Source organism: Hydra vulgaris, chromosome 10 (genome assembly GCF_038396675.1).
Source record: "Hydra vulgaris chromosome 10, alternate assembly HydraT2T_AEP".
Classification (NCBI taxonomy): domain Eukaryota; kingdom Metazoa; phylum Cnidaria; class Hydrozoa; order Anthoathecata; family Hydridae; genus Hydra; species Hydra vulgaris.
In genome coordinates this window covers 22,010,001-22,021,182 of record NC_088929.1, presented here as the reverse complement: position 1 = coordinate 22,021,182, position 11,182 = coordinate 22,010,001, and the positions used below count along the sequence as shown (strand labels likewise).

At 29.7% G+C, this 11,182-nt stretch overlaps 1 protein-coding gene across 1 annotated transcript; it reads left to right on the top strand.

Moving 5' to 3' along the window:
* Positions 1 to 325: 325 nt before the first annotated feature.
* Positions 326 to 1,354, top strand: LOC136086216 (histone-lysine N-methyltransferase SETMAR-like). The gene has a single exon (XM_065808499.1). The coding sequence runs from the start codon at positions 326 to 328 to the stop codon at positions 1,352 to 1,354; it is 1,029 nt and encodes a 342-aa protein (XP_065664571.1).
* The last annotated feature ends 9,828 nt before the right edge of the window (positions 1,355 to 11,182 follow it).

The following is an 11,182-nucleotide window of genomic DNA, read 5'->3' as shown; positions in this document are numbered from 1 at the left end:
TACCAATGAGAAAGATAATGAAAATTGTAATAAAATATAAAAAGTAATTTAATCTACTAAATAAATAAATGTGAAAACCTTAAAAATTTTTAAGTTTGTTACGTTTGTGACAAGTGCAAACAATTATCAGTTAGTTATATTAGGTAACCAAAAAAGTTCGTGCGGTTTTTGGTAATTGAATTATTTTTAGCATTTTTTACAACACCCACATCGCACAAGGCAAGTAGCTTTGTTGCGTAATAGAACGCGTGTGCCACGCGCAGTTGCTGCATATATAGTGTAGGCTTGTAACGAGCTTACAGGAAAGGTTTTGTGTAAAGAAAGGATGGCAACCCGACCAACGATTATTCGATCTTGCTTACTTTACGAGTTCAAACTTGGAAGGAATGCAACACAAGCGGCCAAAAACATCTGCACAGCATTTGGAGAAGGTACAGTAAGTGAACGCACAGCACAGAAGTGGTTTCAGCGATTCTCTTCGGGAGATGAGTCCATCGAAGACCTGCCGCGTTCTGGACGCCCATTGTTGGTTGATGAGGATGAACTGAAGGACGCTGTCGAGTCTGACTCCAGCCAAACTTGCCAAGAACTTGCACTGAGGTTTGCTGTGAGTGTTGAAACCATCCGCCTGCATCTGCATGCGATTGGGAAAGCGTGGAAGCTGAGTCGGTGGGTTCCGCACAAATTGTCGATCGACAACAAGAAGCAACGGCTTACGATCTGCACATCACTCTTATCACGCCACAATGTTGAGCCTTTTCTTGATCGTTTATTGACATGCGACGAAAAATGGATTGTGTACAACAATACCAAGCGTTGCTACCATTGGTTGTCCCCCGATGACCCCATCCCAAAGACACCCAAGCCCAATCTCCACGAGCAGAAGGTTTTGCTCTGCATTTGGTGGACTACAGCTGGTGTGGTGCATTACGAGCTGCTCCCAACAGGCCAAACCATTACTGGACTGGTCTACTCAGCACAGCTGCAACGAGTTCACGACCTGTTGCTTGTAAAGCAGCCTGCACTGGTGCACAGGAGAAGAGTTCTGCTTCTCCACGACAACGCGAGACCGCACACCGCTCGCGTGACTCAGGACAAGCTCCAAAGCCTTGGTTGGGAGAGTTTGCCTCATCCACCATACTCGCCAGACCTCTCCCCTACTGATTTCCATTTTTTCCTTTCCCTGGGAAATCATTTAAAAGGAAAGCAGTTCCGAGACCAGGACGCGGTTGAAATGGAGTTGAAAGCTTTTATAGACTCAAAGGACCAAGAATTTTTTAGAAGTGGAATAAATAAGCTTGTTTTACGTTGGGAAAAGGTTTTAGATGCTAATGGTGACTATTTTGATGAATAAATGTACTTACTTTTGTCGTTTTGTGTGTTTTTATTATATACGGAAAAACCGCACGAACTTTTTTGGTTACCTGATATAATCAAAACTACCCCTTGTATAACGTGAAAAACAACGTGATGTTTATTAAACATCAAATTAAATTTATACATCGATTGTAACCGCTGAAATAACGGTAAGCTCATAGCAATAATAGTTAAAAATATGTAATAATATATATATATATATATATATATATATATATATATATATATATATATATATATATATATATATATATATATATATATATACAGTGGCGGCTCGTCAATAGGGGCCATAGGGGCCCGGCCCCACCTATATTTATTTAAGATAAAATATTTGATAATGTTAATATGTATTTTTATATATGCAAATATGCAATTATCAGCCTAAACTATTTGCAGACAAATTTTATAAAAATAAATAGTTCTAAAGTTAGTTCTAATTTTAAACTATTTCAATTTATAAGTAATACGTTTATTTGCAATTAATTCAAAGTATTGTAGCGTTGTTTTAATTCATTGCCAATAACAGCTGGGCCGATTATTACTGGCCCTATTTATTTTGTTTGTAGTAATATTATTTTTGATGCGCGCGCAGAATTTATTGTGCTTTCAGATAGAACGAAAAAACGCACCGCAGGGCCTCATTGAACTCGCCCGAAAAGAAAAGAACCATAAAAAACATCACGAATTTTAAAAACTTCATACACCATTTTTAATTCTCGATTTTAAGAGTGAAGAATTTAGTTTAGAAGTTTTGTTGACTCAATAAGGTACAGTAATATTAGGAAACTTTATAACATTAAATGTAAACATTTATTAGTAAAAATAATGTAAACATTATACATTTGTTAATATTGGAATTTCACTGTGAATATTAGCAGTGTTTATATTGCAATATTAACAGTGTTAGTATTAGTTTCTTAAACTGGATATGTAAATAAAAAATTTACCAAGTAGTTATTAAGATTATAAATTAACAGGAATAAGAACATGGCAAAAAATATAATACTTAAAACAATGTAAGAAATTTTATAAAAAAGTTTGGAAATTTTATAGTTTGGAAAATTGATTTTAAAATATCATAAAAAAGTTCTGCATTTCTTTTATAATGAACAATCTTGTACATTTTATAATATTTGCTAGTGAAATACATTTTTCAGGCATATATTGTTTTATTTATTTTTTAAAATTTTAAAGCTTATTTTTTTTTACAGAGAAAAAAATTGTGGCTCAGCCATATTAATGATGATCTTGATTTGTGTATTGTTTGGCAAGTTTATATGTTGTGACACGAGAAAGCTTAGTCATTTCTACAAATATAATAAGAGCTACTGCAATTTTGAAATTCTTGTTCTTTTCTCAATGAGGGATTGCTAAAGTTTATTTTTTCCAAATAGCTTATGTATCATATTTTGTGGCATAATGAATCAGCCATTGAAAATTGTTTACATTATTTGGTGGCAGTTTAGTCATTCTATCTTTTGAGTTGTCAATTGGATTGACGCTGAACCAGAGCCAATATCAACCATAATAATAAGCATTAAACACAAGTTTTAAAGACTGGATTTTCAAGTAAAGATTAAAATTAGTCAATATTATTATTAGTTCGATACAACAAAGGTACAAACAACAGAAGATTTAAAGAACATTTTTTGTCAATCATTAAAACTCTACCACTGGTGGTACTGTTACATTTCATAATACAGCTTCAATAATTGCTACTTCCAAAAAGGCACTAATTAAAAAAATATACAAAGTTTAGATTATTTTAAAATGTTGGACATTTACCATTGCCATCGAAATAAAAAAATCAGAGTATTTTATTGAAATGTTTTTTTTTTTGTGGGGGAATAAAGCTAAAGTCAAAGAACTAAAACTATATAAATATTTATGTATGCTTACAAACAGATATTTAGTTTTTATCTTTAATTACATAAAATTGTTAAAACATGTAAAGACAATGTAAATAATCTTAAGAAGTTTACTATTATTTATGACTGACATTGTAAATGTTGTATTTAAGAATTATGGATTTAATTAACTAAAATATGTGTTGTATTATGAAAAGATTCTTTAAACAATTTTTTGTTGTAAAAGTATCTTTTGTTTCTTTTGTTGACCTTTTCATCAGAGAGTTAAATGTATATGTAATGTTACATTCTTTATTATTTTATCGATTATTAATTAAGATTAAGAGTCCTTCTTGACTGAACTACTGTTGATAAAAATTTTTATCATGCCAAAATCATATTCTAGTTACAATATATTTTAAAGTTATCTTATTACAATAATTTAGGTTCATTAATAAGATAATTTAACATGAACAAAATTGATAGTTTATTGGCAAACGTTTCTAGTTTTTCTTGAAGGCCCAACTTCAAGGAAAACTAGAAATTAAAAATCTTGGGGCATACCAACCAAAAGGTGTTCGTATAACTCAAATTGATGGTAAAAAACGCGAACATTTTGTGTAACATGGTTTGAAAAAAATCATGGTTAAGTGTAAGTGATAAAAAAATTCGTTGTTTTGTTTTTATTGTGTTTTGTTTGGTGGCGAGAGCTTGTGGGCAGAAAATGGCTGTAAAGATACAAAACAATCTTTCTGAGCGAATACAAAAACACGAATCCAGTAAAACACATATAAGTAGTTCGTTGCAGTTTCAAATGCTCGGAAAGACAAACATTTTATCGACAATTGATGCTGGATACATTCTTAGCATAAAAAAACATAATGAATTAGTTGACAAAAACAGATACATTATCGAGGGTTATAGATTGTATAAAATTTTGTGGTGTACACGAATTGCCCTTTAGAGGACATGACAAAACTATTGACTCAATCGAGGGGTATTTTTAGATATGGTTTCATACACAGCTACATTGGATAGTGTGTTAAGCGATCATCTTAAAGATTCAAAAATAACAAAAAATACTTCGAAAACAAACCAAAATGACATTCTAGAATGTATGTATAAAGTATACATAGAAAAATTAAACGTGAGATTGATAAAGCAAGATTTGTTTCCTTGCAAGCAGATGAAACAACTGATGTATCTTGTCGTTCTCAGTTCGTCATTATTTTGCGTTATTTAAAAGGTTATCAACCAGTTGAAAGATTTATAGCATTTATTGATATTCAGGATAGAACTGCTATGGGTCTTACAAATGTATTAAAAGAAGAATTAAATTGTTTCGGTCTGAAGGAAAAATTAATTGCACAGGCTTATGATGGTGCAGCAGTTATGAGCGGATCAAGGAATGAAGTCCAAAGTCTAATGAAAGAAGTTTACCCAAATGCCCATTATGTTCACTGCTATGCACACCAATTGAATTTAGTTTTGAAAAAAGTTTGTTCGTCGAATAAGCGAGTAAGAACATTTTTTTCTTCTTTAAGTGGATTTGGCGTGTTCTTTACATCCTCGCCAAAACGAAATGATTTACTTCGCGAAATTACTTTTAAACAGGTACCAAGAGTTTGCGAAACACGATGGAATTTCCGTTCAAAAATAGTTACTTGCATAAAAGAAAGCAAAACAAAGATTGGGAAATGTTTTAATAAAATTATAAACGATGAAGGATGGGATGATACAAGCGTGTGGCAATCTGTTGAGTTCAAAAAATGTTTGGAAGACTTAGAGTTCAACTTTTTTTTTACCTATTTTTTATTCAATTTTAAAACATGTTGATGTACTTTACAATATATTGCAATCAAGTAACAGCAACACTATAACAATCAAGGAGGCTTTTGAAAAATTTGAGTTTTCTATAAATTTTGTGCGAAATAGCATCACTAATAATGTTTCGATAATAATGGATCGATTCTTAACAATTGCGAAGAAATGCATGAAAACCGAATGAAACGAAACACATCAATCGAACTACTAATAGAAGATGCTAAAGATGCTTGTGATAAAATTATTTACGAAATTAACGAGGTTTAGAAGCATTGAAATATTTAAATCATTTTCAATTTTGGATCCCAAAAATTTCAAATTTAATAGACAACATTTTCCTCGGAATCATAAAAAATATTCTAACAAACTATCCAATGCTGAGTGAAGTTAAGTTGATGTCCGAATTAACTGTTTCGTATGAAAATGCTGCTTTTAGTGATATCGGCACCATTAATGCCCTATCCCAATTTATGCATGAAAATAACTTGATTGAAACATTTTCTGAAGTATCAAAGTTGATAGAGATTGTTTTAGTCACACCGTTCAGCATCGGCTGTGTCTACAGCCGATGCTGAACGGTGTTTTAGTACTTTAAAAAGAGTTAAGACACTTTTGAGAAATTCCACAGGTCAAAATCGATTGAATGCATTAGCTGTGCTATCAATACATAAAGATTATTTACAGGTTATTGATCAGTTTAATTAAAAAGTAATCGAAATGTTTTCTCTTATGAAACAGAAAAGAGCAGAATATTTGTATAAATAATATACTTAAATCATTGTTTTTAACATCATTCTTTATTTCAAAATATGTTATACCTTTATGAAAATTATAGTGTTAATCGTAATTTTTTATATTTATGACTTACTTTAAACTAACTAGTTTTTACCATAAAGTTAAAATTAAAAAAAAATCTAAAAAAGAAATCTGTTCAAATCATAATGCACCACTATCAGGGCAGTTTTCAGTCAGTTTTTGCTGCTTTTTACGTAGGTTTAAAAGATTCAATGCCATTAAATACTTATGCTTTATTTTGGGAGTATGCTAGCGCTTAACTCTCTCAACCAATCAAAAAACGCTAGCGACCAAAGAATTCCTAACAAACACCTAAGTATCAGTTACGCTGACAGCGAGTCGTTGCGATATTTTTTGGTTAATATTTGCTGGCCCCACCAAAGTTTATTGTCACCGGCCGCCACTGTATATATATATATATACACACGCATACATACATATAAATACAGTGGTGAAAAAACAAATAACAGATTGATGTTCAATACGTAATGATATATTTTACACAGATCTGAGTTTTAGAGATCTAAACTTTTTTAGCCTAATAAAATATTTTTTTAGAAGTTAACATTATTGAGTAAGAAAAGAAAGTAACTTAGTTTAAAAAAAGTATAATCATATAAATGATTTATAGGTATGGAATGAGGGGGCAATTTAAATAGCACCCCCTGTACAAAATTATTTTTCTTTTTGCTCAATTCACGTTTCTGTCAACTTCCCACAAATTTTTTTATCGGAATTAGATCTGTTGACTTTGTGAGCCAAAATATCAATCTTGTTTGCGTTAAACCACACTGGTGTGTTTGGGATTGTTGTCTTAGAATTTCTGTTTTCTAGTATTCTTTGTACATGTGTTGATCTATTTTCTTTTGAATTTTATGCAACTGGCATAAATATTATAAATGTTGTTTTAAGTAAACTACTTAAAAGTGTGAAAAATCAAATTCTTTTTTAATTAATCAGATTCTCGACTTCAGTAAAGTAGCAAGAGTTGAATGGAAAATTATCGGTTAAAGTGGTTCAAATTATACACATTATTTAAAATGTGAGCTCCACTAGCCTAAATGTGTTTAAATAACACTGGATCTAAAAAAATTTTAAATAAAAATATTTTTAGGAGTCCCCCAAGATCCTTGAACATTTAACGAGCCCCTAATATTATCAAGTTAAAAACTAGTATAATGATTAAAATAATCATTTTTGAAATTTTTTCATAACTTCGCTTCATTTTTTTTGTTTTTAAATCTCATTTATTTCCAACAAGGCTGCAAGCAATCACTAATAACTTGGGAGTTTCTAGAAAACAAAATGCAAAGAGCAAGGAAACAATTGACAAAAGACTTGAAAAGTTCAAGGTAAAGAAACAAAACAAGACCCATGATAATAGCTTGTCGTACCCCAGGAGTTACTTGAATTAAAAAAGAGTGTTGACCTTTGATAGAGAAGATCAATATGCCAAATTTTATTGAAAGTTTTAGATATTAAAAGCAATACACGGTGCGCAGAAACATGCTCTGAGACCTTGCAACACATCGCCAGAATTTTTGTTTATTATCAGAAGACTCTTCCTTATTTCAAAAATGTAAAAAACAACTTTTTTCACCAGGGGCCTAGGGAGAAATCACGTATTTTAGGCGAGTGCCTAGTAATTTTGTTGTTCAAGATAGGTAAATAAGAGCTATGTGGCATATTCAAATTTTTAGTATGTTAATACTGGTATCAAATGAGGATGACTAGCAAAAAGCTTAGGTAATTGAGCAAACCCAACCCCGTCTCAACCCCTAATTGCCCCCTTCCTAGAACTACGTCTTCTACGATAATATATATTTTTTTTAAGTTCTATCATAAATTAGACCAAAATTTATCGACAGATTTAAAGTTTCATCAAAAAATTTTCGTTAAAGGTTTATGACCATAAGAAGTTTAAATCCCACAAATTTACCCCCTGAAATAACTTTGAATGGTCGTAAATTTTAAACTAGAAGGGTTGGGATGGTTTGGGATTGGAGATCTTCTCTAACACCACAAAATTGCATTAAAAAAACATGCCCGCAAGCATTTATTTCGAGTTTCAAAAGTGAAATTATAAACTGAACTAATAACTTTATTAATTAATTACTACTATTGCGATTTCAGTTATTACTATTATTAGAATTTAGTTATTACAATTACTATTTCAAACATTAACATTGTTAATAATTAAATTAATAACTCCTTACACGCGTTGAATTTTGAACAGAAAACATGCTTTTGGTGATTAAATTGAAATTTAATTAATGGGGGACGATATATCATGCCAATATTATAAATGCACATCAAAAGTTTTTATTTGAAGCCATTTAAAATGCCCAACTATGCGAAAGAACACGTTGATTTTGGTAATATGTTTTGCATTTGCTGCTTCAGGAAACGCAAAGATTTAAATCTTTGCGTTTAAATAGGCCTATAAATAATGACGAAAAAACATATAAATCTAAATAAAAAGTAAAAAGACTATTAAAATCTTATCAAAACAATAATCTAGAAAGTTTATTTAACTTATAACTTAGACCTTCTTACCATGCTTTGCTCAAAATGTAGTAAAAAGCTTGCAGGGACTGACCCTTACTTCATTATGCGACCGTGTTATGAAGCTAAAATATACATTTTTATATATAATGTACTTTAGTTAAAATATAGTTACGTTATTATGGAAACAATAGTTACTAAACATACGCTATGAAATTTAGACCTAAATACCAGAGTTATCAGAGGCAGAAAATGTGAATGGCGCAAATAAAAAATTAAAAAAATATTGGCCCCTATGGTTGAATGTGTTTTGGGAAAACCTGTTTATAAAGGAGCCGAAGACCTTTCAAATAATCCTGGAAAAAAACTTATTGTCCAGATTGCTATGTTCAAGAATCACAAGGAATTCCACATCCCTGTACGAAGTTAGAAAGACAAAAGAATTTGACGGCCATTGTAAGATCAATATCCCCTACAGCGCAAGAAAAAGTTCTGCCCGGTTCTATTAAAGGCTTGAGCACAAATGAATAAGGGAATACTTTAGCTTTGAAAGCTTTTAGTTCATAGCAACTTGTTGTCTCTGTCGGAAAGACTGAAGTTAAGAAACCTTTCTTTTTTTTCGATAAATTGAACAAACTTCAACTAAAACTGCATACCAGATAAGATTTTGATGCTTAAAATTTTTTTTTAATAGTTTACTTATGAATTTAAAGCCAATAAAATCAATGCGTTCCATAATTGTACGCAACGTATTGAGATTTTCCATACAAGTTGAATAATTGCGTTTTCCGTTGAACTATCTTTAAAACCAAACTGATTACTGAAAAACATTTTATTGTAATCAAGATATTTATATGTTCTATTATAAATTATTCTTTCTAAAATTTTTGAGAATATCGAAAGGATGGAAATAGAACGGTAGTTACTAATATTGATTTGTCTCTGTTTTGAATATCGGAATAACTATAGCAACTTTCAATTAATCTGTAAAACTACTTGATCTAAAAATGCTTTCAATCTTTAAAAAGTATATCCTTTAAGATTTCATAGCAATTTATTATTATATTACAATTTATTTCTCTCTCCCTAATTAATTTATTTTTCTTAAGAGATTTAAATGCTCTCTCAAACTCACCAGGAGATAAATCAAAAAAATTTGTTCGCAGTTTTGCCCCGTTTAGTTATGTTTTCAATTTCGTTTGTAATCATTTTTGGAAAAGAGCTTGAACATGTCGTAAGTTTACCATTTATTTCCTTTATAATTTTCCATGTACGCTTAAAGTCGTTTTTAAATTTCGGTATAAGTTTTGAATTATAACTTTTTTTGAAATTTTTTCGAACTTTTCGAAACAAATGCATATAACTTTTATATATTTTTTCATTTATAAGAGGGATTTGTTTTTAAGTATTTTATGTACAATTTCTGCTTTATTTTGGAAGATTTTTTGAGTCTTTTAGTAATCCAAGGATTTTTTTATAGCTTTCACGGTCGTTTAGACTTCAGAAATAAGTGGAAAGTTATTATACGCAAGCGCAGTAGAGTTAAAAATAATTTAGAATTTTAATAATGGCTACGGATGCAACGTTTTAAAAAACTTATCATTGGCAACGAGTAACTTGTTTAATTTTAGATAATTAAATAGACTTTTAACTATTTTTTAAAATGAAATTATTGTGAAAATAACTTGCAGCTGTACTAAGAAATGTTTTAAATAAAATACAAGACAACTGAATGTGAATAAAATCTACTTTCAGCTAAAGCTACTTTTACTGTTTTTGTTTATAATCTTTAAACCTTTTTAAAAAAAATTTTGAGCGTAGAAATTTTAAAATTTTTATTTATTCAGCAAGATGAAACTTTTATCTTTTTTGCATTTATATTAGGATTCAATTTTTTTTGCAGGGTTAAAATAAAATCTTAATCGTTAACTTTTTGTAACCTGTTGCTACGGTACTCGTTTCCGATGTGTGTGTATATATATATACATATATATATACACACACATATATATATGTATATATGTATATATATATATTTATATATGTATATATATATATATATATATATATATATATATATATATATATATATATATATATATATATATATATATATATATATATATATATATAAAGATAAATAGAGAAAGAGATCTCAAAAAGAGAATAAATAAATAGGAATTGGTTGACAAATATGGATGAATTACAAGGATTTGTAAAAAATAAATTTGTTTATAATATATATATATATATATATATATATATATATATATATATATATATATATATATATATATATATATATATATATATATATATATATATATATATATACAATTTTTTATATAGTCTAATATTAAATAAAATGGAACTTCACAACAAAAATATTAAACTCATTTGCAGAGATTGTGGACAGTTACTTGGTAAAAAGCATTATTTTATAGGAGAAATTCTTAAAGTGAAATTAGAGAAGCTGTTTCATGTTGAATTGACAGATTTGGAAATTGTCCATCCTCCAAAAATATGTAAAAAATGTTATTGTACAATGAACAATGTGCTTTCAAGAAAAAAATCAACTGCCCTTGGTCTCTGTACTAAGTGGAAACCACACTGATTGTTTTACTTGCCAATCAGTAAAAAAGCTTAGAAAAGGTTTAGTAGTTTCTAAACAACAATCTAGAAATAAAGTAAGATGAAAAAAATTGATTCAAAGATGTGGACATTTGCAATGTTCACTACCATAAAAGAAGCAATAACCATAATACAAGATGAAGACATAGATATATCAGAGCTAAATAATGAGTTAAATCCACATTTGCAACATTGCTTAT